This window comes from Brachyhypopomus gauderio, unplaced genomic scaffold (assembly GCF_052324685.1).
Source record: "Brachyhypopomus gauderio isolate BG-103 unplaced genomic scaffold, BGAUD_0.2 sc60, whole genome shotgun sequence".
NCBI classification, from domain to species: Eukaryota; Metazoa; Chordata; class Actinopteri; order Gymnotiformes; family Hypopomidae; genus Brachyhypopomus; species Brachyhypopomus gauderio.
Genome location: NW_027506881.1, coordinates 1,032,428 through 1,058,319, shown reverse-complemented (window position 1 = coordinate 1,058,319; position 25,892 = coordinate 1,032,428). Strand labels below are relative to the sequence as shown.

General features: G+C 42.2%; 1 protein-coding gene across 1 annotated transcript; it reads right to left on the bottom strand.

Moving 5' to 3' along the window:
• Positions 1-10,317: 10,317 nt before the first annotated feature.
• LOC143489296 (uncharacterized) lies at positions 10,318-16,998 on the bottom strand. The gene is made up of 14 exons (XM_076988218.1): positions 16,721-16,998; positions 14,880-14,932; positions 14,588-14,707; positions 13,646-14,433; positions 13,103-13,241; positions 12,884-13,006; positions 12,742-12,793; positions 12,433-12,558; positions 12,132-12,331; positions 11,670-11,825; positions 11,443-11,517; positions 11,127-11,263; positions 10,668-10,939; positions 10,318-10,439 (listed from the first exon to the last, which is right to left on the bottom strand). The coding sequence occupies exons 2-12, from the start codon at positions 14,928-14,930 to the stop codon at positions 11,234-11,236; spliced, it is 1,860 nt and encodes a 619-aa protein (XP_076844333.1). The 5' UTR covers positions 14,931-14,932; positions 16,721-16,998; the 3' UTR covers positions 10,318-10,439; positions 10,668-10,939; positions 11,127-11,233.
• Between the last annotated feature and the right edge of the window lie 8,894 nt (positions 16,999-25,892).

Below are 25,892 nucleotides of genomic sequence, written 5' to 3'. Positions count from 1 at the left end.
GGAGGGGTGCTCTGGTGTGCAGTAGTGGGTCAGCAGCGCGAACAGAAGGGGGCTCAGCACACATCCTTGGGGAGCCCCTTTGTTCAGTGTTACGCTGTTGGATCTGTTTCTGCCAACCCGCACTGCCTGTGGTCTTCCGGTCAGGAAGTCTAGCAGCCAGTTGCACAGTGATTTGCTCAGCCGAGTGAGCTGTTGGGGGATGATAGTGTTAAATGCCGAACTGCAGTCAAGGAACAGCATTCGGACGTAGGTGTCCTTCCTGTCCAGGTGTGTAAGGGCTAAGTGTAAAGCAGTGGAGATGGCATCATCAGTCGAGCGATTAGACCGATACGCAAACTGGTAGAGGTCCAGGAAGGAGGGGAGGGAAGACCTGATGTGATGCATGACATGATGTGAAACGTTTTTAAGTTTTTTTGTAGATAAAGTCAGGGATATTAGAGGTAATATTCTGCTTCCTTCTATACCTATTACAGTGGTTCCTCAGGTGGCTGTACCTGTAGTTTTAGAGCAGTTTTCTCCTATTTCTCTTGAGGAACTAAAAAAGGTTATGCATGGCCTGCACCCGTCTACTTCTTCTGGTGATATTCTCCCTGCAAAATTCTTAAAAAAGGTCTTTGACTCGGTGGGCATTCACATTCAGTCAATTATCAATTTGTCTCTTGGATCAGGCTGTGTCCCAGACTATTTTAAGCTAGCGATGGTGCAGCCTATTCTTAAAAAAACGGGTCTTGATACTACAGACTGTGTAAATTATAGACCAATCTCAAAGTTACCTTTTGTCTCAAAAATACTGGAGAAAGCATGGTGGTGCTGGTGCGGACGCTCGCTTCTATTCCACCATTCTTAAGTTTTGGGTACAAAAACGTAGCACAAGTAGCAAATTGAAGAGCAGCAAACTGCAGCGTGTGTGGTATAAAAATACAGGACGCTGGTTCCACCACATCTAATTTTATTTGCCACCTGAAAACCCACCCGGTGTCGTGTTGCTTAAAATAAACAGTCTTTGGTTCCTGTTTTATGCTTGTTTTATTAACACGTGTGCACGTAACTACTGATCGCCATTATCGTTCATCTCGTTCTCCCGCTCTCGCGTTCTCGCGATAACTCCAAAACATCAACTATACTACATATTCCTCCCTTGTTTAGAACAAAAGTCTATCTGTAACTAACAAACATATTTTCTTATACAGCTCAACACATCATATTTTCCAAAAATCTCCAATCAAACAAGACATTATTATTAATTTTTTTTTTTTTTTTTTTTTTTTTTATGTCTCTCTATATCTGATGGGCTTTCTAATAACACGACCCTTCCTGGTGGTAATGACCTCAGGAACAGCTAGTTCAGTTTCAGGTGGGGTCTCATCTACTGGAGCAGTCTCAGCAATAGGCGTATCCTCTGTGTCATTATTAGTTTGAGTGTGGTGTGCCAAAGGATGTTCAAAAGTGTCAAAGTCCATTACCACAGGTGTATGTCGAAGATGTTTGACATTTCGGATCACTTTTGATCCATCCTCTGTGTTGACCAGTTCAAAAGAGTTGTCTGCTGTGTTTCTCAGTAGTACATAGCGAATATCTTTGTACGTGGGATCCAACTTTCCATTCTCCAGACTGGCAATGTAGACCACGTCACCAACTTTAAAGTTGTGTTCCTTTGCCCTGTTGGTCTGGTCAGCATACTGTTTCATTTTAGTTTTATATTTATCGTGATGGATTCTGACATCTGCTTCTCTTTCCTGTTCTTTTGGATTTTCTCTTTTCTTCTCCAGGATCGGACACTTTGTGCGGATGTCTCGTCCAAACATGAGCATGGCTGGTGTTTCTCCTGATGCTCTGTGTGGTGTAGAGCGATATGCCATTAGGATCTTTGGAAGTTCCTCTTGCCATGTTTTTCCTTCACACTTGGTTGCTCTGAAGGCTTTCTTCAAGTATCTGTGAAATCTTTCAATTTTTCCGTTGCTTTTTGGGTAATACGGTGATGCTCTGATGTGCTTAATGCCACTTGACTTAAGAAATAACTCAAAAAACTGTCCTACAAACTGCCTTCCATTGTCAGTAACAGCCTCTAACGGATAACCAAACCTAGCAAATATTTTGGTCAGCTCTGTGATCACAGTGGCTGAAGAGATATCTGAAATAACTACGGCCTCTGGAAAGGACGTAAAGTAGTCTATCACAGTTAGCACATACTTGTTTTGGATAGGACCCACTAGATCAATACCTATCTTGGTCCATGGTCTTGGTGGTAGCTCCAGTGGTTGAAGAGGTTGATCTTCATGTAGTTGTTGGTTAAGCACACAGGCGGGGCAGTTTCTAATTAGTCTTTCTACATCTAGGTCCATATTTGGCCAGTAGAATTTGCTTCTTAGGTATTGTTTTGTGCGGACCACCCCTTGGTGAGTCTCATGTGCAATCCTAAGTGCTTGTTTTATCATTGTTTTTGGTAGTATTATTCTGTGTCCCCTCAGCACAAGTCCATCGTATGTGCACAACTCTCCAGAGCATCTGTTGTAAGGCTGAAGTTCCTCTGGAACAGGATTCGGCCATTTTCCTGTCTCCACAATTGTCTTTAGTTGTTTCAGAGTGTCATCCTCTGTCATTTTCTGTTTGATGTCCTCAAGATTCATGGCTTGTACCTCATTCATTGTCACTGACAACACTCTGTCCACATAAGTGTCCACATACTCATTGTACTCTGTCTCTGGTAAAGGGAGTCGTGAGAGTGAATCTGCTACATTAGACTTTCCACCAATATGCTCTATCTTGTAATCATATGGTTGTAGTCTCAAGCTAAGTCTTTGTATTCGTGGTGGTAACAGCGTTGCTTTCTCTGGGTTAAACATATAAATGAGGGGTTTGTGGTCTGTTTGTAAAGTAAACTTGGCCCCCCATAAGTACGTTCTAAAATGTTCCACAGCCCATACACATCCCAAAGCCTCACGTTCTATCTGAGAATAGCGACGTTCTGTTGGGGTCAGTGAACGACTTGCGTACGCTACTGGCTTGTTCTGTCCATCTGATTGGGTCTGTAATAAAACTGCACCTAGTCCTACTGGACTCGCATCACTAATGACGACTGTAGGAGCATTTAGTTTAAAGTAAGCCAGACATGGCTCACTTACCAGAGCTTCTTTCATTGCTTTGAATGATCTCTCTGTTTCACTTGTCCAGTCCCATGCTTGTCCTTTTCTAGTTAGCTTCCGTAGTGGTTCTGATAAGTCTGCATAATTTGGTATAAACTTCCTTAGAAATCCACAGGTGCCTAGGAATGAGCGGAGTAACTGGACATTTTCAAGTCTTGGTGCTTTGCGGATGGCTTCTACCTTTCTCAGGTCGGGTTTAATTCCTTCTGCAGTGATCACATGCCCAAGTATCTCAATTTGTTGTAGACCGAAGATACACTTGTTTCTATTGAGGGTTAAACCTCTGTCCTTGAATCGTTGAAAGACTTGTCTCAGTCTCTGTTCAAGCTGCTCTTCATTCTCACCGAAGATCACAACGTCATCCATATAACAGACAGTGCCAGGCATTCCACATAACATCGAGTCCATAGCCTTCTGATAGGCTTCAGGTGCGCTCGATAATCCAAATGGAACTTTTCTGAAGCGATAGCACCCTCTGTGTGTGATGAATGTCGTTAGAGGTCTGGATTCTGGGGCTAAGTCACACTGCCAAAACCCTTTCCGTGCATCCAGTTTAGCAAACACTTTTGCTCCCTGCACTGCTTGTAAGATGCTGTCCACCGTTGGCACTGGATGCCTCTCCCTGATCACGGCTTTATTCACTTCTCTAAGGTCTACGCATAGCCTCACTTCTTTTGTATCTTTCTTAGGTACAATCAGGATATTAGAAATCCATTCTGATCCTACATTCACTTCTTCTATGATACCTTGATCAAGCATCCTGTCTAGCTCCTGGTTTACAGCTTCCATCATGGGATAAGGGACTCTCCTTAAACCCTGTGCTACAGGTGGGATTTTGGCATCCACTGTGACCTTGTGACTATAACCTTTAATCTGACCTAGTCCTTTGAAGATCAGCGAGTACTCTTTAACAAGTTCCTCAAATCTATCTGTATGCCATACTGTGTTAATTTTTTTCTCCAGTGTTAAGTATATTTAATTCAAAGCTTGTTTTTCTGCCCAGCAGTGCTTCTACATTTCCTTCTATCACATATATATCATCTTTGACTACTTTATCTTTCCACGTCATTTCTGCTTCAAAGTATCCAACACATTTAAGTGGAGTGGTTTGAGCATAGGCATAAAATTTTTTTTTAGTTGGTTTCAGCTTTGTTCTAGTGGACATTGTTCTTTTATACAGGTCTTGTCCTATAAAGTTTCTTCCACTTCCTGTATCTATGACCATTTTCAGCCATTGTCCATTAACCTTGACTCTTTCAGTACCTTCAGGATCCACTGCGTGGATGAATTCATCAGAATCTGAATCCTCCTGTAGTACTGCTCTCACAGGTTTTCCTGACTTTGTCTTTTCTTTATCCTTATATCTGTCTTTACTTTTGTCACCGTTGTTTTCTGGCTGTACTTTCTTTTTCTTTTTAAAGCACATACGTGCGTAATGTCCCGTTTTCTGACAGTAAAGACAGGTCGCTGACTTGGCTCCACATTCATCTGCTGTGTGAGTGTTCATTCCACATCTGTGACACTGGGTGTCGCTGTTGGCTTGCTCTTGGCTGCTCTTTCCTCCTCGACCAGTTCTGGGTTTCCGTCCGCGGTCAGTACGTGCACCTTTCCTAGTAAAATGAACCTGGTTGTCACTTGCTCTGTGAGCAACACTCTCTGTGAAAAGTTTGGATTCTGTCTGTGCTGCTTCAAAAGCTCTTGCAGTTGACAATGCTTTATCTAAACTCAGCCCCTCCTCCTGCAACAATTTGTGTCGCAGTTTTTTCATGGCACATTTTTCCACTATCTGATCCCTTAGCATGTCGTTCTCCAGCGTGCCAAAATCACACGACTTCGCTAGTTCTCTTAATGCATTTACAAAAGCATCTATTGACTCATCGGGGCACTGAGCTCTCTGTCTAAACTTGTGTCTTTCTAAGACGACGTTCTTTCGTGGAGTAAAATATGTGTCTAGAGCAGCAACAGTCTGTGCATATGTACCTTTATCTCCAGGTAGATTAGCAAAAATTCTCTGCGTAGGCGCTCCTATGCAATGCAAGAGAGTGGCTCTCCTTACCAAATCCTGCGCGTTAATAGTTCCACTGGCAACTTCGAAAAAGCTATAAGAGTCCTTCCATAGGTTATACTCGGTAAATAAATCAGACGCACCCAGGTTCAGTGGGACGGGCGGAACCAGTTGAGCGTAGCCGGGTCCTGGCGCAGCGCGTGCTGCTCCTTGCTGTAGCTCGTTATCCGACATTTTCTTTTTAATTTATCGGTATTCCTATAATGCCTGGTACTCCTACTTTGCCTGTGGGTTCCTGGCAGATCGGGTCCTCGTCGCCAAATGTCGTGTTGCTTAAAATAAACAGTCTTTGGTTCCTGTTTTATGCTTGTTTTATTAACACGTGTGCACGTAACTACTGATCGCCATTATCGTTCATCTCGTTCTCCCGCTCTCGCGTTCTCGCGATAACTCCAAAACATCAACTATACTACACCCGGAAAGGTTTTTAGCAATATTGCAATATTGGTATTGACTTGCCACCAGTGCAGCAGTATAGAGGGTGTTCAGTCATGGAGGCCTCATAATGCGCCCTCACCGAGCCAGGCTAAGTGCAAGTACCCTGTCAATCTTGATCTTTGTAAAATGTAATGCATTAGTTGCTCAAACATTTTCCTTTTATGGGACACTGAAAGACACCTTGAAGTTGAAATATATTGTGTTTCATCCAGTTCATTAGGAGACAAAAAGTTGTTGCTGCAGGGCATATTGCAAAATTTGAATGCTGTTTTAAACTTTTATTTTATAATCACTAATTTGGTTGCTATTTTCTTTATATGCAGACCTTTCATATGTGACGCCGAAGGCGTCGGGACAGAGGCAGCCGGAGACGTGGGTGGAACTGAAGGGAGTTTATTCTCCATGACTACAAAACAACAAGATCTTGTTTTTCTCCTCGAGAGGAGGCATGCTGTCAAAATACAGCTGGCACTGGACCAGGAAGCCCTCGAAACGCTCTGGGTCCCCTCCGTAGGGTTCGGGGAGAGGAATCGGTGTCCGTGGTGTCGGAGGATGTACGGACGCCTGCACCGTCAGAGCCTTTATGCAGGACATGAGTGTGGTCACCAGCGCACGGAGTTCCTGGAGCTCCTGCAGCTGTTTACCCAGGACGATACCTTGGTGGGCCAGCACCTCCAGAGGTGAGGCTCCCTCGCCTCCGGCTGCTCCAGGCTGCACATTCTGTGACGCCGAAGGCGTCGGGACAGAGGCAGCCGGAGACGTGGGTGGAACAGAAGAGAGTTTGTTCTCTATGACTACAAAACAATGATGCCCAAGTAATACTCTTAGCGCACACACAAACAGTGATGCAAAAGTAACGCTAGTGGAATGCTCGCCGGATCCAGAGACGCTGTTGTAGCGGCAATGTGCAGCACTGGACCGGACGACCTGCGGGCTTAAAAAAGAGCAACGTAATAGAAAACAGGTGCATCAGTATTCAGGTGATTGTGGCTGTGGGAGTGGTTGGGTGCTCGGGGGTGTGTGCTGGGATCGGCTGCTGGCCGGGATGCGTGCCCTCCTGTGGCGACCCGGCTCCCTCACCGTGACATCATATATATTTTATATAGTTATATATAGTTATATATAGTTTAAAAATGTGATTGTTAGAAAGATTTCGATTTTTTAATTTCACAGCCCTCCTTTATCTTTTAGAACAAAATATAGCAGATGTTCTACTGAAAGAAGAGAATATTGTATCCAGAACAATGTCAGTTTTGTAAGAAAAATACTTTTTGGAGAAAATTACAGATACAAAATTTATCTAGAAAACATTTGGGTGTGTGCGTGCACTTTTTGAAATTGTATTTCTCAACTTACTAGTTTAAGCTATCATACATCAGAAGTGTCATAACAGCCATTACAACTATAAAGTGATTTGCGACTACAGTGTCACTCAAATACTTGGACTTGGACTTGAGACCAAAGACTTGAGACTTGACTTGGACTTGCAAAAAATGACTTGTGAGCATCACTGGTGGGCACATTCTTGTTTACAATATATTATAGACCTCTTCTTCCATATCCAATATTAACTATCAGTGGCGTGCACACATAGACATCAGGTGGTGCTAAAGCACCACCAACTCTGCCCTTTATCAACCAAAGTGCCCTTTTGAAACTTCGTTTTTTTTTTATTATTATCATTTTACTGAGGTCGGTTTGAAATGATCTTTTGAAAACCTGAGCGATTAAAAACAATGCCCTGAAATGAGCCACCACCTCGCACACACCCGACCTCTCTCTTCCTTTAACACCAGATGCGCTGCAGCAGCAGTTCAGTTCAGTGAGTGGAAGGAAGCGTCTTCAGCACAGCACACACGCTCACAGATAGACTTCTTCTCCCGTCCCCACCAGCCAGGTCACATACACATCAAGTCAAATCGTACCGTTTGCCCTCTAAGCCCAACGTGAAATCATTTTCTTGTGTTGTAAAATGTCTCATACAGCACCAAACTACTAAGCATTTTTAGCCGACTGGTCACCTGATAAACTAGTCGCACTAGCCCAAATCAATGATAGATAACGTGAGGACGACCACATACAAATAATTAAGGTAGAGTTTGCAAATCTATGTGTTAAGCTGAACGTCTTCTGTTGTATAGGTTTTGTTAGGCAACATAAATTAACACATTCATTTGTGAAAGAAGAAACGGGAAGTTCCCCATTACCTGTGAAAAATGCCCATCTGCATTCATGTAATGACAACACTCAGTAGCCTATAACTCCTTCTCCTACTTTACGGTCTTTTACTGTCTTAATTGTAGGCCTATATTGATTTACTAATTGCAAAATATATGCAACAAGGCCTGCAGACAGTGGAGGGTAAACAGAAGTTACCTGAAGGACATGACTGTATATTGGATATGAATTATATCAGTTGGATGCGTGACTTTTTCTCCATTGAAAACTCACGTTTAGAGAATGTGACAAATAAAAGTCAAATTTCATTCAACATGTGCTTGTAATTTTTTTTATAATGAAGTGTTCCACGTGCGCTAAAAAGTGCCCTTCACCCCCCCCCCCCCCCCCCCCCCCCCGAGCACTTGCCCACCCAAAAGGTCTGTGCACGCCACTGTTAACTATATAATAATAATAATAATAATAATCTTTATTTGTATAGCACCTTTCATACATACATGTAACTATATATACAGTTAAGTCCTTCAGTTAACTTCTGTTTATCCTCCACTGTCTGCAGGCCTTGGTGCATATATTTTGGAATTAGTAAATCAATATAGGCCTACAATTAAAACAGTAAAAAGACCAAAAAGTAGGAGAAGGAGTTATAGGCTACTGCGTGTTGTCATTACATGAATTTTTCACAGGTAATGGGGAACTTCCCGTTTCTTTTTTCACAAATGAATGTGTTAATTTATGTTGCCTAACAAAACCTATACAACAGAAAACATTCAGCTTAACACATAGATTTGCAAACTTTACCGTAATTATTTGTATGTGGTCGTCCTCACGTTATCTATCATTGATTTGGGCTAGAGTGACTAGTTTATCAGGTAGTTTGGTGCTGTATGAGACATTTTACTGCACAACAAAATGATTTCACGTTGGGCTTAGAGGGCAAACAGTACGATTTTACTTGATGTGTATTTTACCTGTGTCTGTGACCGTGCGTGCTGTGCTGAAGACGCTTCCTTCCACTCGCTGAACTGAACTGCTGCTGTAGCACATCTGGTGTGACCAAGGAAGAGAGAGGTCGGCTGTGTGCGAGGTGGTGGCTCATTTCAGGGCACAGGAAACCCAAAGTTTCAAAAGGGCCCTTTCGTTGATAAAGAGTTTTTTTTTTTTTTATACAAATATAGCATTCAGCAAGTTTTGTCCATCTGTAGCCTATTTATTCACTCAGCATATGGATGGATAGCTATACCTACCTCTGCTTATTTGTTTGCATTATGTAGTTGTAGGAACTGACCTCAGTTGACCTAGCTATGTATAATAATTGCCTGCTTGTGGTAACTCTTAACCTGAAGGTCATTATGCAAAATACAAAGAAAGATTTGCCCATTAGAGAAAGAGAAAGAGAAAGAAAAGAAATGTAGATTTTGTAAAGATCACCTTAATTTGTCAGGACCGTTTTACTGGTTGTTGTCCTAGTTTATTCTGATTTGTCTGGATAATGTATGCACTAACTCACTAATGTCTGTCATGCCTCAAGCTATTGAACCCCTTGCAGTACCAGTTTGAGCACCTGGCCACGCAGCTGAAGTGACGCCAGTAACAGACGTATTCACGTAACGTAGATACAGTTGTGTTCAAAATAATAGTGTATTTAAAAACATGAGTTAAGCACAAAATCTTTATTTCCATGCATATGGAACATTGCATACTGTTTTCCAAATCAAAACATGAAGAGAAATGTATATAATTTGTAACTACTTTACAGAAAATAACAAAAAATGAACATTGGGCTGTTAAAAAAAATAGCAGTGTCTGCATTTGTCTTTACAAACTCAAAATATGTACTCCTTTTTAATGATTTCCTGTGAATCACTATCCTAAAATTTAGATGACTAACCAGTTTTTTAGAACTGCATCACATTTGTGTTGCATAGAGTCAACCAACTTCTGGTACCTCTCAACTGGTAACTGCTCGTTTACTGGTGTGTTTAGGGGTGTGGTCTTGTTGAAACACCCATTTCAAGGGTATTTTCTCTTCAGCGTAAGGCAACATGACCTGTTCAAGTATTCTGATATATGCAAACTGGTCCATTATCCCTGGTTTGCGGTAAACAGGCCCAGCACCATAGTAAGTGAAACCATGTCTTCAGTGTTCTGTGGCTTGAATTGACTTTGGGGGTCGTCTGACAAACTGTCTACAGTCCTTCGACCCAAAAAGACCATTTTTTACTTTCATCAGTCCACAATATGTTTCTCCATTTCTCTTTGGGCCAGTTGATGTGTTCTTTGACAAATTGTATCCGCTTCAGTATGTGTCTTTTAACAGTGGGACTTTGTGGGGACATCTTGTTAATAGATTAGCTTCACACAGGCATCTAACTGTCACTGTCAAGAACAGTGATTAATCTGGTTGGTCATATTGGACTGCTATTATTTTGAACACTACTGTATATAGGAAACTTTAGCCGGTGTTTTTTTTCTATTAATGAAAAACAGAACCATTTGGAAGAACTTTTATTTATTCAAGAAGTGGTTTATTGTTGAAAAGCCTGAAGCCTGAAGTCTTCTACGTCTTCCGCTTGACAGTGAGATGATTTCTGTCATGTTGATGTACTCATGATCTGCGAAGGAAATCAGAAACAGCTTGAAAACTACAATTCCCAAAATCACCTCAGTGATTACAATAACAATAGGTTACTATGATAACACTGTACTGAAGTTACAGGCATCCCAGAGCCCTACTCAACAGATGTGAAGGTGTAATCAATGGTGATGAGCCTCTGTTTCCTCTGAGAAAAGCAGCAGGATGAGAAATATGTTGCCATCAAAGAGTACGAAGCAACACTTACTGTGCAGCGTCCTGTAGTGTCCCGCTTGTTATCTTCCCTGGGATGTGTGGGATCAGGACCACAGGCAGTCCCACTCTCTCTGGTCCCCCTCTCCAACTTATCCAGCTCTTTGAGAAATGGTTGAATAGCGTTACCAACGTCAGCGACTATAAAAGACGAGTTACTTAACAATCTGTGTGGTTTCTGTGTGGTTGGAAAGCCTGAAGCCTGAAGTCTTCTACGTCTTCCGCTTGACAGTGAGATGATTTCTGTCATGTTGATGTACTCATGATCTGCAAAGGAAACCAGAAAAAGCTTGAAAACTACAATTCCCAAAATCACCTCAGTCAGCCCAAAAACAATAGGTTCACTATGATAACACTGTACTGAAGTTACGGGCATCCCAGAGCCCTACTCAACAGATGTGAAGGTGTAATCAATGGTGATGAGCTTTGGGGCTAGAACAGCCTGCGATCTAACCTCATGGGTTTTCTCTTCATCTCTGCAGGGTTGGAGCTCTGGGGGATCTTCTTGGCTGGGTGGAAGCCTGCGTCAGAGGGGCCAGGGCGGGGGCGAGGAGGGTGCGCTCAACTGGATCCGTCCTCACTTGTCTTACACTGACAAATCAAAAACATTTTCACGACAGGGTGTTTTAATTATACCCTACAGGAACCGGTTACAGTAATAACTACAGTTGTAATTACAGCCCTGGTCCAAGCGATCAGCATTCATTACTGCCGTGATCGTGATCTTGGAGCCACAGGTATAAGAGCAGCTCTGCTGCGCAGACACAAACCTTCACAGACGTCACGCTGACCCTGGAGGTCGTCCGGTGCCGCAGTTTCTTCCCGTTGTCAGATGGCATGGAGTCCTAGACCACACATAAAACAACGCAGACAGGTTCAGGCCAGGTTACGAGGATACTATTCAACCAGCTAATTGTGAGCAACTCCTAAAAAAAGTCAAACATTTAATTATTTTTTTAAGGCAGGTTCTGTCAAGAGCCCTCCGGGAGCTACAGACCTCTGTGAACTTTCTCTTCTGAGCTGGTTTAATGGACCTGCCGCTTCCAGCCTTGCGGACGTCGACGCCCTGCGAATGCCCTGCGGACGTCGATGGTGTTGGGCTTGCTGTTTTAGAGGAGCGGTTATCCTTCGTCTTAGTGGAGACCGAAGAGTCCTGCCGAGTGCAATCAGAGAGAGGGCTGGTGAGGACAAGACAACACGGGTTTGCAGGTGCTGGAAGGTCCTGAGCCTGTAGTGCTGATCTGGGATCAGGTCTGTATGTTAATTAGGAGATGATTGACACTGACTGCTGTCTGAATTTATCTGTTATGTCTGCATTGCTCTTTACTGTTGTGTCTGCATCTCTCTCAAATTGTTTACATGTATATCATTATTGTGGCTTTGTGACCATAAGCAGTGAGACAAAAAAAAAACACTGCTTGTGTGTGTGTGTGTGTGTGTGTGAGACAGAGAACCTTACATTGCGCTGCACTCTGCCACTGGTGTCTTGCTGTGGTTGCTTTGTCTTCTGGTCTTTCCCCGCTGGTTTCGTGGGTTTGTTGGGGGGGCTTACTGTGCAGCATCCTGTAGTGTCCCGCTTGTTATCTCCCTTGGGATGTGCGGGATCAGGACCACAGGCAGTCCCACTCTGTCTGGTCCCCCTCTCCAACTTATCCAGCTCTGTGAGAAATGGTTGAATAGCGTTACCAACGTCAGCGACTATAAAAGACGAGTTACTTAACAATCTGTGTGTTCAAAAAAATGCAATGGCCTCCCATTACTTTCAGTTAGGGATCTGATGTCCTTTTGCAGAGCGTCAACACATTTCTCCTGCTCCACACGTGCCCTCTCTTTCTCCGCGAGGGTGAACCGCAATTCATGAATCATCTTGTCCTTTTCCTGAAGCACTACAGGCAAAAGATCAAACACCAGGTGAGGTTTTCCACTTATTTCACATACTAGAGCACACCGCACAAGAGCACCGGTTCAAGAGGTCTAAAGCAGAAGGCGTCTCTGCAACCGTTGGCTCCTTCTCACGGCGTTAGCACTAGTACTGCTGTACTGTGGGGTGTTTGTGTTAAAGTACTCACGCTGACACGTCTCCCAGTATTTCCGGAGAGTTTGTTGCGACCCGACCTGCTCCTGTCAACGACATGGAAAAAGCTATGAGAACACGCAGGAAGCCCGTGTGAAAGATCACTAGCTCAGTGAGACTTAATGAACGGCACTCACAGTCTTCAGCTGCGCAATGGTCTGTTCTTGATTCCACAAGGCGCTGAGAGCTCTGTCCCTCTCTCCCTCCGCGTCAACTCTCTTGGTTCTGTGCTCCCAGAGAGCTTCAGCCAGGGTCTGTACCTTAAGGGGGACGATGAAGTGATCCGACATGTTAGGTTTAACGCCACCCACTCTGCCTGCCACAATTTTTTTTAACCCTGTGGTTTGGTTACTAACCTCGTACTGCAGCCGGGCAACGCGGGTGTTGCCCTGACGCATCTCTGATTGGAGATACGAGATGTTGTACTCCTTCTGCAGCAGATCAGCACGTAAGGTCTTGATTTGATCCTGGTCATCACACATCTGCTTCTGGAGCCTGTAACCATACAATACATTTACATTTATGGTATTTGGCAGACGCCCTTATCCAGAGCGACTTATATCTCTCTCTTTTTTTTTTTAATAGAAGTGAGCAATTGATGGTTAAGGGCCTTGCTCAGGGGCACCACAGTCATGGCCTCAGGTCTGGGAATTGAACCCACGACCCTCCGGTCACAAGACCAGTTTCCTAACCACCAGGCCATCACTGCCCTGTGGTTACAATACAAACTGTTACAATACAAACTGCTGTTCTGATACTGTGTACAGCCAACTGTTACCATGTTTTCAGTTTGGATCAGACCTATGTATTATCTGATATATAATGCCAACTGCATGTTATTAAAAGACAAGGGAACAGTTTGAGCATTGCTGAGTAAGATCGATTAATAAGGGTCTTACCCTAAAACCTCCTGAGCTTTAGAGTTGAGTTCCAGATCTTTATGTGCCAGCTTCTCCTCCATGTCTTTCTGTCTCCTCTGTGCCTTCTCCACCTGGGCCTGTTCATTCTGGCATTGCTGGAGCTTCTCCCTCAGGGCAGTGCACATGGCCTTTAACTCAGCCAGCTCCCGCTCCCTGGACCTCTCGTTTTTTTCAGCGTCTTGTTTTTGTCTCAGCTCCTCACAGGCTTTTTGAATCTCCTTTCTGGTGCTGCTCAGCACTCTCTCCATGGCCTCGATCTTCCGGCTCTCCTCATTCGAAGATGTCACCACTGCCATGTAAGCACAGTTGGACTTTCTTCCTCTGGAAAGTGTGTGGAGCGTCTGCTGGAGCTCCCCCACCTCCAGCTTCAAGGAGCTGATGGTGCTGGACTGCTGGCTACGCTCTTCTTCACCGTTCCTGAGAAGAGCTTTGGCTTTCTGAAGTTCCTCAGAAAGATCAACCACTGTGTTTGTTTGGATACTTAAATCAGTCTCCAGTGCTTGGAGCTTGGTGCTCATTTCATTGGTGATCTGCTGGAACTCCACAAGCTTCCAGGTCAAAGCCTGATTCTCAGCAGTGAGACGGGTGGTTGCTGTCCTCTCTGTCTCCAGCATGGAGACGGTGTTTCTGTACACCAGGTCCTGCTTCGTCAGATCACTGGAGAGTTCCATCACCTTCTCCTTGAGTGAATGCTGCTCGTGCTGCATCTGGTCCAGAAGCTCGTCTTTCTTTTTCAAAGTCTCTTTAATGCCATCAACAAAGGCCCTCTGAAGAAAAACACAGTATCAAAATAGTCAGGGCAGGTTTACCTCTTTTGTAACGCTTACAATGTCACGATTTTCTGTACTCTGATATCCTACTTTGTATTGTGACACATTACTATGTCTTTGTCATGTTCATCAGAGAGTTAAAAGCACTTACGTATTCAGAAGCTGTCTCAATACTCTGCTCTAAAGCAGTCTGCAACTTGGAGATTGTTTCATGTTCTTCCTGGCAAACAGTCATGAGCTCCTTATGCTTTGCAACCTGATTCTCAGAAATCTATGAGAAAAATCATTAATAAAGACATAGAAATTATAATATGTTATGTTATTATATCATTATTATTTGTAGATGTACAAATTATTATATTGTATTATTATACATGTTATAATATGTAATGACACATAAAGACACATATGTAATGACACATTATACTGTGCACAAGACCAACCTTGTGGGCTTCCAGTAGCTGGTCGCAGGTTTTCTTGAGCAACGCTTCCATTTCTGAAACGAGGTCAACACATCAGTCAGACAGGCAAAACACCAACGCACTTCGAAATTCACCAGAGCGAGAAAACGTCCATTTTGGTGCCAAGGAGCTTCTGGCGTTTGAGAAGCTCCTCCACAATTTTGATTAGGGGTGCCCTCGGGCTTTCAAGCCCTTGCTTTTCAACTACCTCGCTATCATATAAAGAAAAGAGAGCTAGTAGCATTTTGCATTTATCAGTTCATCTGATCTTTTTAAGTACCTGTGATTCACCAAATTCACTGTCTTTAGAGGTAAATGTACGTATTCAGAGGTAGACCTGTAGCCTAAATGTTCCTGATCCAGCAGAACGGACTACTAATGGGATATAAATTATGCTTTGTTTGTCTTAGAAGTACGTCATACAGACTGCACTATGATGTAAATGTGTTCGTAAAATTTGAAAAGCCTCGTCGTGGTGTACTGCAACCAGTCATGCAACTCACAAAGCCGTAAAAAGAACCACTTTGGATATGTGTCTGTTTGTGTGTGTGTGTGGTATGTGAGAGTGTGTGTGAATGAAGGTGTGTTTATGGCATGAGAGAAGGTGAGAGCGATTGTGAGTACGACTGTGTGCAGTGTGTATGAAAGTGTTTACAGTCTAACACAACTCTTGATTCTAGTTTAAAACCTACAGTGATATTCCCTTCGTCTCTTATCAGGTTATGTTTAGTCTATTTTGGTGAATCGTTTTGATACATGCTGCATCATTTAGCTCATCATCAGCATCAAATGCTCCTTAAATGTAGATTGCTAGCTAAGTATTTAGACAGAAACCAAAGCTTAAAAACCCTGATTAAAAATCCCATTTAACACAAACTAGTATCTATCTAAATAGTTAGCTAGGGGAATTAATAAAGCTCTTTAAATGTAGCTAGCTAACGATGCATTTGCTTTGAGTATTTGCAGTGCGTTTTCCGCTTGCATCGTGATGGGCTTTCAGGGCCACCGTACTATCGACTTGAAAACTACATAGCACAAGTCACAGCATCGAGACCTTCGACACGCTTTTCAAGCCCTATAATAATATATATTGATCAGTATTCCACTAAATGCATAGTAAACATGTCTTATCTAAGAAAATAATAATAACAACCATTAAATAACCTTTCATCTGTTAACCTTTCTCCCAAGAGCCGCATGAAACCAAGCAAAGAGCTGCAGGTTGGCCACTCCTGACCTAAACGTTTGCTACCATCGCCTCAATGTGTATTAATGCACATTTAGTTAGTAAATGTACAACAGTCCCAAAGGTTTAAGAGTTGGTTGCACATTAGTAATAAGGCACATCAAAAATCACTAAATATCGATACTCTTTCCAAAAACAAATGTTGAATCTACAGCTACTTTAAAAACCGCATTTAAAACCATCATTATACAACAGTTAGTTCCTCACAATCTGAGGTGGATGTTTGTGAGAACTGCGCGGAGCGTTGCCAGGCAACGGCATGTACACACAAAACACAAAACGGCTCTTTGCTTGGATTCACGCGGCTCTTGGGAGAAAGGTTAACAGATGAAATTGTTATTAATGGTCTGTTATTATTATTTTATATACAACCTGCTAAAATTAATCAAATGGATGTTGTTAACATAACGTTTGAGCTGCAGCCAGTTTGGACAGACTCAGAAAAAGACTCCACACTACGACCGAATCACAGCCGGTTATTGGCGATAACACACTCCCTCTCGTCTTCTATCGCTTAATTAAAGTCAAAGGACCGTCAGAAACCCTTAGCGCTAAAAGTCCAAAGACACACACATACCTCTGCAGCAATCTGCGTGGCTGAAGCCTAAATGCTGTGGTGAATAAATATTGTTAAAGTGTTCAACTCCGAGTACTGCTTTCCTCCGACTGTACCCCGCTAATCGCGCGCGCCACTTTATATACAGTTGCTGTGTGACGTCATGGGAATTCCCCTTACACCGTTTAATCAACCAATCATATTTCGAATTAGAATGGCGGGGGCGTGGTCCAATGGTCTCGGGATATTCTCGCTGGTCAGAGTTGCCAGGTTCGCGGTTTTCACGCCAAATTGGGCTTGTTTGGAAATCTAGTCGCGGGTGAAAATTCAGCGGAGGCGGGGCGCGTTTTCTTGGGTTACTATTTAGTTGATAAACACTAATGTTACAATATTATTAATGATTTTAATATAAATCGCAATACTGATAATAAATCCCTCATAAACAAAATACTAACTTTGGGCTAGTTTGAGCTTCTGAAGGGCGGGTTTTAGACTGACTTTGGGCTGGATATTTTTGTAAGACCTGGCAACCCTGTCGCTGGTCCGCGTGCGACCGTTCTACGTCTCGTGAGCTTTTAGCTTGTGCGCTAGCTAGTTAGCAGCTGCTAGCAGAGCTACCGTGATGTTTCACAAGAGGAAAGGATGTAATCGCAGGATAACAACACCATTTCAAGACGGCCATTCAACGAAAAAGTGGATATTGTGAGAAAAGGCCGAGCAACAGCTCATCTTGAGATTGTAACACAAGGCGGTAAAGGGTACGTTAATGACAACAGTGTTATGGAGGTGTTTTTAATACTACACTCATGTTTTCATGTGTGTGTGTGTCTAGTGGAGGCCCATGGCCAGTAAGTACACTTCACCAACATGTGTGTGTGGAAATACGTTTAAACTGAATGCATTGTAAGATAGATAACCAGTGTAACGTAGCAGACATACTACAGTGAGCACACCGGTTTGTTTTAGTTTGCCAAACAAAAAGGATGTTTTGAGTTTCAGGATAAAGTTATCAAGATATAATAAGTTAATATAATCAAGATTGGACATGATTAAGCATGAACCAGAGCGTCTGTGTGGTGGTGGGTGGCTATGGGCCTAAGTCTAGCAATATAGCAGCGGTAGAAGAAGATCGTGGCACCATGAAGTCTGGAAATGATGGACTTAGGACCAGGGACTAGAACTACAGTTTTGTACAACAAAGTTTTGGATATATAAGAAAAATAAATGAGATGAAATGAAATGTATCAATAGATTTCCAGTAACCATGATTGAGAGGATTTCAAGAATATAACAGATGGCACACAGAGATGCAGCTGGTCAGAATGCTCTCTATGGTGCTTCTGTAGAATGTGATATAGATATACATATAGATAATTAAATGGAAATGGCCAAGAACTGAACCCTGTTGATTAACATTAACATTGTGAGATTTATGAACAGGAAGTGAACAAGTGAACAGGACGTGTGCAGTGTTTCTAATGACTAAGTATTAAAAAAGACTCATGCCAGTCTCGGGGAAAAGGAGGAATTTAATGAATAATGCCAGGTTCACACTACACGACTTTTCAGTCGTCAGGTTTTTGTACCGTTCGCACTACATGACTAGTTGTGCTGTAATCGCGAGTCTTTCAGTTGTTGTGGCTTTCACACTACATGACTGATCGGTGACATGGGCTCACGAATTAAACGACTGGGGAATCGCCGACTCATCTGGCTGCCCTCCAAAAACACGAGAACAGTCGCCGACTGGGCTAGATATTAAACATGCTAGATATTAAACATGCTAGATATTAAACATGCTAGATATTTGTCGGGCGTCTGCGATGAGTCGGCGACCACTCTGCGACCACTCGGCGAGCGTCTTTCAGCATGTCACTACAACACGACTGAGCGAGCGCCGAGTGATCGCCGATTTGCCTCCAACCACAGTTTCTGTCGGCGATCTACAAAAAACAGTCGGCGACTGAAAAACCAGCCTAAAATCGTGTAGTGTGAACCTGGCTTAAGGTGCACAACACAAAACCCGAGACATGATCCAAAGTAAGGAAACAATCACCAGCAGTCAATTGGTACAAAGACAAGCTATATATAGATGGACAAATGGCCCTCAGGTGCTGGGGATTATAATGGGCCCCACCCACCTGAGGCAGGAACACAACGCAACAGCAACAGAACAACATGTGTGTGTTGTAGTGCATGGGGAGGAGTTGTTCTCGTCTCTGCAGGTTGTCTAGCTGCATCTAGCTGCACTCTCAATTTTCTCTCAGTCTTTAGCACTCAGTTCAGAGTAGTTCAAAGTATCTTTAATGGTATGAAATGAAGTGTCAAAGCACCACAAAAATGTTAAGAGCATGAGAGATAACTAAAGTTAAGGTTAACTAAAGTTAAGGATTTGGCAAATATGCAAAAGGATATGTATACATATGCTTTATATATGTGCTTATAAATACACACTTAAAAATAGTGTTTGTCTCTCCTTCACATACACACAAATAATTGCTATTACCCTCTTCCTATCTCTGAAACATCCATATTATCAGTGTATTTATCAGATCACATACACATGAATCACATACACACACTCCCTTCTCTCTCACTCTCTATTTATACACACACACATGCACACACACATCGTAGCATCCCTCTCTAATACACACACACACAACATATGTGTTTGGGGTGATTAGACTGGTGCAGCTTCATTTCTGAGTGTGTGTATTCTGAAATGTGAAAGACCTTGTGTGTGAGATGCGTTTGTTATGTGCAGCTGTAAGTGTGTTTTTATCTCCTTCTGTCTACAGGCCATCTGACTGCAATATTTCAGAGGAAGACTGCGCTGCTCTGTCCTCAGCTCTGGAGTCAAACCCTTCATCACACTTGAGAGAGCTGAACCTGGACCTCAATAAATTCAGGAAATTCAGGAAGGAAGCAGTGTTCTGCTGGAGGATCATGTTATAGAAAATGCTGAAACTCTACTTTCCTACTTTTTTAACATGGCGTACGACCAAATGAGGAAGTTTAAGGTCACCCTCTGGGTCAAGGACACTAGACAGGGAGAAGGTGGGAATGTAGACATGTTCCAGAGAGAAGACCTGTGCCCGACAAGAGCACGTTTCCCTAAGAGTGCAGAATTTATTCTTATATTCTTATATTTGGTACATGTATATATATAATTAAAAAAATAATCAAATTAATCAGAAGCTTTGTGATTAATTAATCGAATTTAATCGCATTTTAATTGCATTTCAGTATTTAACATGAGAAATATTCAAGTTTGAATGATGAATGAATCAATGAACATAATCATAAACTTCAACATCTTGTTTATTTTTCCACCAGTCTACTACACAGACCAATAGATAAGTGCAGAAAACAGAGCAAACAGTTTTCAGAACACAGGAAATTCTGACCAAAAATGTTGTTTAATTTTGGGAGTTTTGCTCAGGATATTGGAAGAATAAGAACTGAAGTAAATCAGAAGATGATTTTTAATACCATTTTAGATGGTAGATTTTCTTTAATTTCCCAGGCCTCTGCCACAGGCATCTCCATAGTGCCTAGAAGTGGTCTTCTGCATGCTTAAAGCAAATGACTGGATCTTTTATTCATCATCTATAATATGAGCTGTCACACCAAGATAATTCTTGTTGCTAACAGAGGTCCAGTGAACCCCAGTCAGAGCCACATTTGTGGCGCTCTTCACAATAACCTGCTTTACTTCCCTTTCCTCATCATACAGCTGCTGGATTTTCTTCGACATTCAATCAATCAATCAATCAAATTTTATTTATATAGCGCTTTTTACAACAGTTGTTGTCACAAAGCAGCTTTACAAGTGCCGAGTCCTAGCCCCCAGTGAGCAAGCCAAAGGCGACAGTGGCAAGGAAAAACTCCCTAGTTTTTTTGCATGAGGAAGAAACCTTGAGAGGAACCAAGACATTGTCTTTCTGGACGGTAGTTCGTAACATGCATCAGTTGACACAATGTGCAGCGCTTCTTGTAAGCCTTTATCTTCGACCACAGAGAGCAGACAACACTGCAAACAAGCCAACATAATAATGTAACGCGTGAAGTTTAAACGTCTCCGCCGCTCGCGTGAGGTGTGCGGAGTCGCGCGCTACGGTCACTCGCAAAAGTTTAATCCAGTCTTAATGGCCCAATGAAGGTAATTTAAAAACCAGGACATTTCCTCACTTAAAAAAACCCGGGACTCCCGGGACAGGATGTGAAATACGGACGTTTGGTTTCCCTATCGTACTAGAAATCAGAGATGGGGACTCGTGTTTGGGACTCGGACTCGAGTCGCACTTAAGTCGCATATACAGTGACTTCAGACTCGACTTTAGACTTGCATTCAAAAGACTTGCAACTCGACTTGGACTCGTGATTTGAGACTCGTGAACAATCTTTTATTTGTAATGTTCTTTTGTGTTTCATTTGACAACCTTTTCTCCGCCTGTCTGTATGCTTTTTACTTCCCGCTGACGTAACATTTTCGGCGCGCGGACCCTCGCGCCGGTCGCGACGTGTCAAATATTTTGCAAATGACCGAGAAGGGTAATGCTGCAGGCCGGTGCCCCGGTGGGCGTGGGTAAAGGGCGGAGCATGTGTCAATCATTTTCGACTGCAGCCAATCAGATACTAGACTTTCGTTGTCAATCAATTTTTTATTAAGCCAATTATCAGCCAGAGTTAGCTGTCAATCAGTGGCACGCGACACGCTGGACCAGCATCAGCAAAAAAATTAATAATAAAAAATAGAGCACGATCCTCCAATCGAAATCGCTCCTCAACGCTCTGCTCCTTGATCGCAATATAATACTTAATTTGTGTCCATTTACACCTCCCCTCCGCTAACAATTTACACTCGCCACATATATATATGATGTACAAATTATGCAATATGTGCAATAAAGGTAAAAAAAAACATTAAAGCTATTCCAGAATAACAAGTGAGAAATATTTTAAACTTTGATTTAAAAATGTCTAAAGTCATGGCTCTTCTAATGTTTTTATTCAGCTACTTTTGTGCAAGAATGGCATATACTTCTGTTTAAAGAGCTTCTCCGTGCAGTTTCCGCCTTCTTTTGGAAGATCTGTTAAGATGAATGTCTGCAGTAAAAAATGATTGACACATGCTCCGCCCTTTATCCACGCCCACCGGGGCTCCGGGCTGCAGCATTACATATATGAAGTGACCGTTGCGCGCGACTCCGTCCACCTCGCGCGACCCTGGTGCTGCGCGCGCCGCAAAACATCGCGATCATGGCGGCGCTGGTGAGGAATGTTCCACCATTCATAATAAGTTTTGGGTACAAAACAAGTACAAGTATCAAATAGAAGAGCAGCAAACTGCAGCGTGTGTGGCATAAAAATACAGGACGCTGGTTCCACCACATCTAATTTTATTCGCCACCTGAAAACCCACCCGGAAAGGTTAGTCACTGCCTGAAAGTTTATTAGCAATATTGCAATATTGGTATTGACTTGCCACCAGTGCACCAGTATAGAGGGTGTTCAGTTATGGAGGCCTCATAATGCGACCTCACCGAGCCAGGCTAAGTGCAAGTACCCTGTCAATCCTGATCTTTTAAAAATGTAATGCGTTAGTTGCATAAATATTTTCCTTGTATTGGACACTGAAAGACACCTTGAAGTTCAAATAGATTGTGTTTGATCCAGTTCATTAGGAGACAAATAGTTGTTGCTGCAGGGCTTTTTATGTCAGAATCATTATTATTGTAAAATTTGAATTCTGTTTTTAATTTTTATTTTATAATCACTAATTTGGTTGCTATTTTCCTTATATGCAGACCTTTAATATATATAGTTAAAAATGTGATTTTTTAATTTCACAGCCCTCCTTTATCTTTTAGAACAAAATATAGCAGATGTTCTACTGAAAGAAGAGAATATTGTATCCAGAAAAATGTCAATTTTGAAAGAAGAAAAATACTTTTTGGAGAAAATTACAGATACAAAATTTATCTAGAAAACATTTGTGTGTGTATTTGTATTTCTTCATTTACCAGTTTAAGCTATTATACATCAGAAGTGTCATAACAGATCATTACAACTATACAGTGATTTGCGACTACAGTATCACTCAAATATTTGGGACTTGACTTGGACTTGAGAACAAAGACTTGAGACTTGACTTAGACTTGAGGTCAAAGACTTGAGACTTGACTTGAGACTTGACTTGGACTTGCAAAAAATGACTTGTGAGCATCTCTGGTACCAGGCTAGAGTTGAGGCTTAGCTCAGCGGGACCCACTTCTATTGGCTGAGCAGCGTGATGTCAGTCTCGCCATCCGGGAAACTGAATTGAGGAACAAGGTTCCGCTGCAATTCTATCCATTCAATTGCTGTGGATGTAGCATATCATATCATATTTTTATACATTTAATGGAGTACTGTAATTATTAGTTTGGAATGATTGCAGGTTATTATTATCAAATTTAATAATTATATTTCAAAATGCAATTTATTTTTCGATCTTAAGAGTACATATTCATTGTTAATCAGTGAGGTTTCTGCACATTTTAATGTATTGGTTTAATCTTCACAAATTCAGGTCAGTGTAAAATGGAATACAGTGCCTAATCGCAGTTATGGTGCAGAAACATACATTAGCATAAACTCTATATCACAAAAAATACAATTCTTTGTACCTGAGTATTAATAATTATTAATACTGAGTAATTTAGGTGAAGATACTTTTAGGTATATATTTATCCCCATACTTCCTCTTTTGTGTTCAAATTACAAGCAAATCATATCACTCTGCAATTTACATATGTTCAGTATAAATAATGTAAATGTGTGGTTAACTTAATGGTGGAAAAAGGAAATGGACACAGACAACTACCTTACCAAGATCTTCATACAGGTGATACAAATAATCCAAAATGTAAGCTATAAAAAGAGCAGCTAACAGTGAAGGCTGAAGGCTGATTGACCATGGCCCATTTGTAGAGAATCCAGTAGATGAGGGAGCGTGTATAGTGCGCAGAGCATTCATGCTACCAGCTCCAAGGTCATTCCAGGACAGGACAGATCCACTGGGCTTTCCAGATGACTACTTATTTGAGCACTACAGGTTCAGAAGACACAGTATTATATATCTTTGTAAATTACTGGGGCCATATATTGAGAAGACCACTAGACGTAGTAAAGCTCTTACCAAACCCCAAACGGTCTGTATCGCTTTGCGCTTCTTTGCCAGTCGTGCATTTCTGTACAGCGTTGGGGATGCATAAAATCTTAGTAAGGCAACGGTCTGCCGCGAAATTCGAAAGGTTTACCTTGCGCTTAAGCGCTTCCTTAATATATTCATCAAATTCTCTGGTCACAGAGGCATCCTTCCCATCCTTTTCAGAACAGCTGGCATGTATTCATGAGAAGTAGTGTTGGTTTGATCAGTAACTTGGAGTTAAATGTATGACTTTAACAGACGCTCTGGATAAAGGCTCCATCTGTACCCATGGAGGCAGACTATGTGAACCAAAAAATTGTTTCACAGCATCAATGTACAGGTACATGCAAGTTTTGCCTACCCAACAGAAAATGTAAAGCATGTCAGTTCATGGGTTTGAACAACTTTCACCCTTTGTCACTTTTGCCATTGTTGTAAATGGTTTGCACCAGCCAATTTCTATTCTCCAACATTGAGGCAAAATGGCCCGGCTCGGTGCACGATTCCAGGATATTTCGTGCCTCCTCACTGGCACAGAGGTTTGCCCAAGGTAAGAACACTCCAACCACACAAAATAGTGCAGATTTGGCCTCAGTGTTTAACTCTACTCCTTATAATCGTATGTGCTTTTCCTGGCTTACTGCTTGGGGATAGGGGTTACCCCTGCCAACCTTTTCTCCTTACCCCATATGCAGACCCTACAACAGATGCAGAGAGGAGGTTCAATCGTGCACATTCAAAGACAAGGGCATGCATTGAGATGGCATTTGGACAGTTAAAGAGCAGATTTAACTGCTTGCGCCATCTCAGTGACCCCTGAGAGAGCCTGTGATTTTGTAGCACCCTGTGCAGTTTTGCACAATGTGGCAATACTGCAAAAAGGAGTAATGCCAAGAGTGCAGTTGGAGCAATGGGAAGACGACATTTTAATTGCAGACCACATGGATGGTAGAGCTGTGAGGGACATGTATGCAAACACTTACTTTAGTTAAGGGAATATTTTGTTTGCATTTGTTCATTAACACTATTAACATAAAACAAGACGCCTTTTTTTTGGAAAGAGAAATGTATTAATTGTCTTGCTGAGCCTGTGGACAGAAGAAACTTTGATTTACTTATCTTGCAAAAACAAGCATATTAAAGTGAGACCTTTTTGCAAATACTCACATTTTTCTCCATTTTCTTTATTTCAAGCTCCAACTTCAATATTTTAAGTTTTTTGTATTGCAGATCTGTTTTTTTACATTCTATATCTAGGAGCAAGTACCTTTTGTAGATCTCACTAATCTCAGATTACTTTAAGACTGAAGTATAGTCAAGATTGAGAAGTATTTATTCATGTTGAACTGCATAACTACCACTCACGTGTTCTCTTGCAGAGGTGTGAGCTCTGGACATGGAGGCCTGAGGGTCTTCTCTCTGTTCTTCCATTTCCTTTAAATACAACACAAATCGTGAGATCACACAGCACATTAACAGACAGATACATAGACACACGCCTTACAGAACAGGCAGACACTGTGTCCTTTCTGAACAGCCAGACACTGTGTCCTCATCCTCCTGTACCATCCTGGATGATCCGGCAATCTCCCCCTGCAAACAACAAATTAAGACACATAAATGTTAACGATCCTCAGGGTTCAGTCATAAGAAATAGACTGGTTTATGGTATGCACATCATTGTCAAATACAGGAGGGTCCAAAGAGTCAGCACGCCCCCCACCACTGTAAAATTTTAGTCATCAAGAATACAATAATACTATGATGTAGCCTGTAAGAACTGTGATATACATGGGCAAGCGATCTGTGCTCGATTGCACGGTACTGTCACGACCATGGGGTTCGGGGATTGATTGATTGCTGGGCATGGTGAATGTTGTTGTGGAGCTACGAAGTAAAAGAAGTTGTACCACATCCTTGCTTCCGTTGGTCGTTAATTAGTTACCCACGTTCATATCATAAGAACACAACATGGTGTCAGAAGTCGGAGTTACG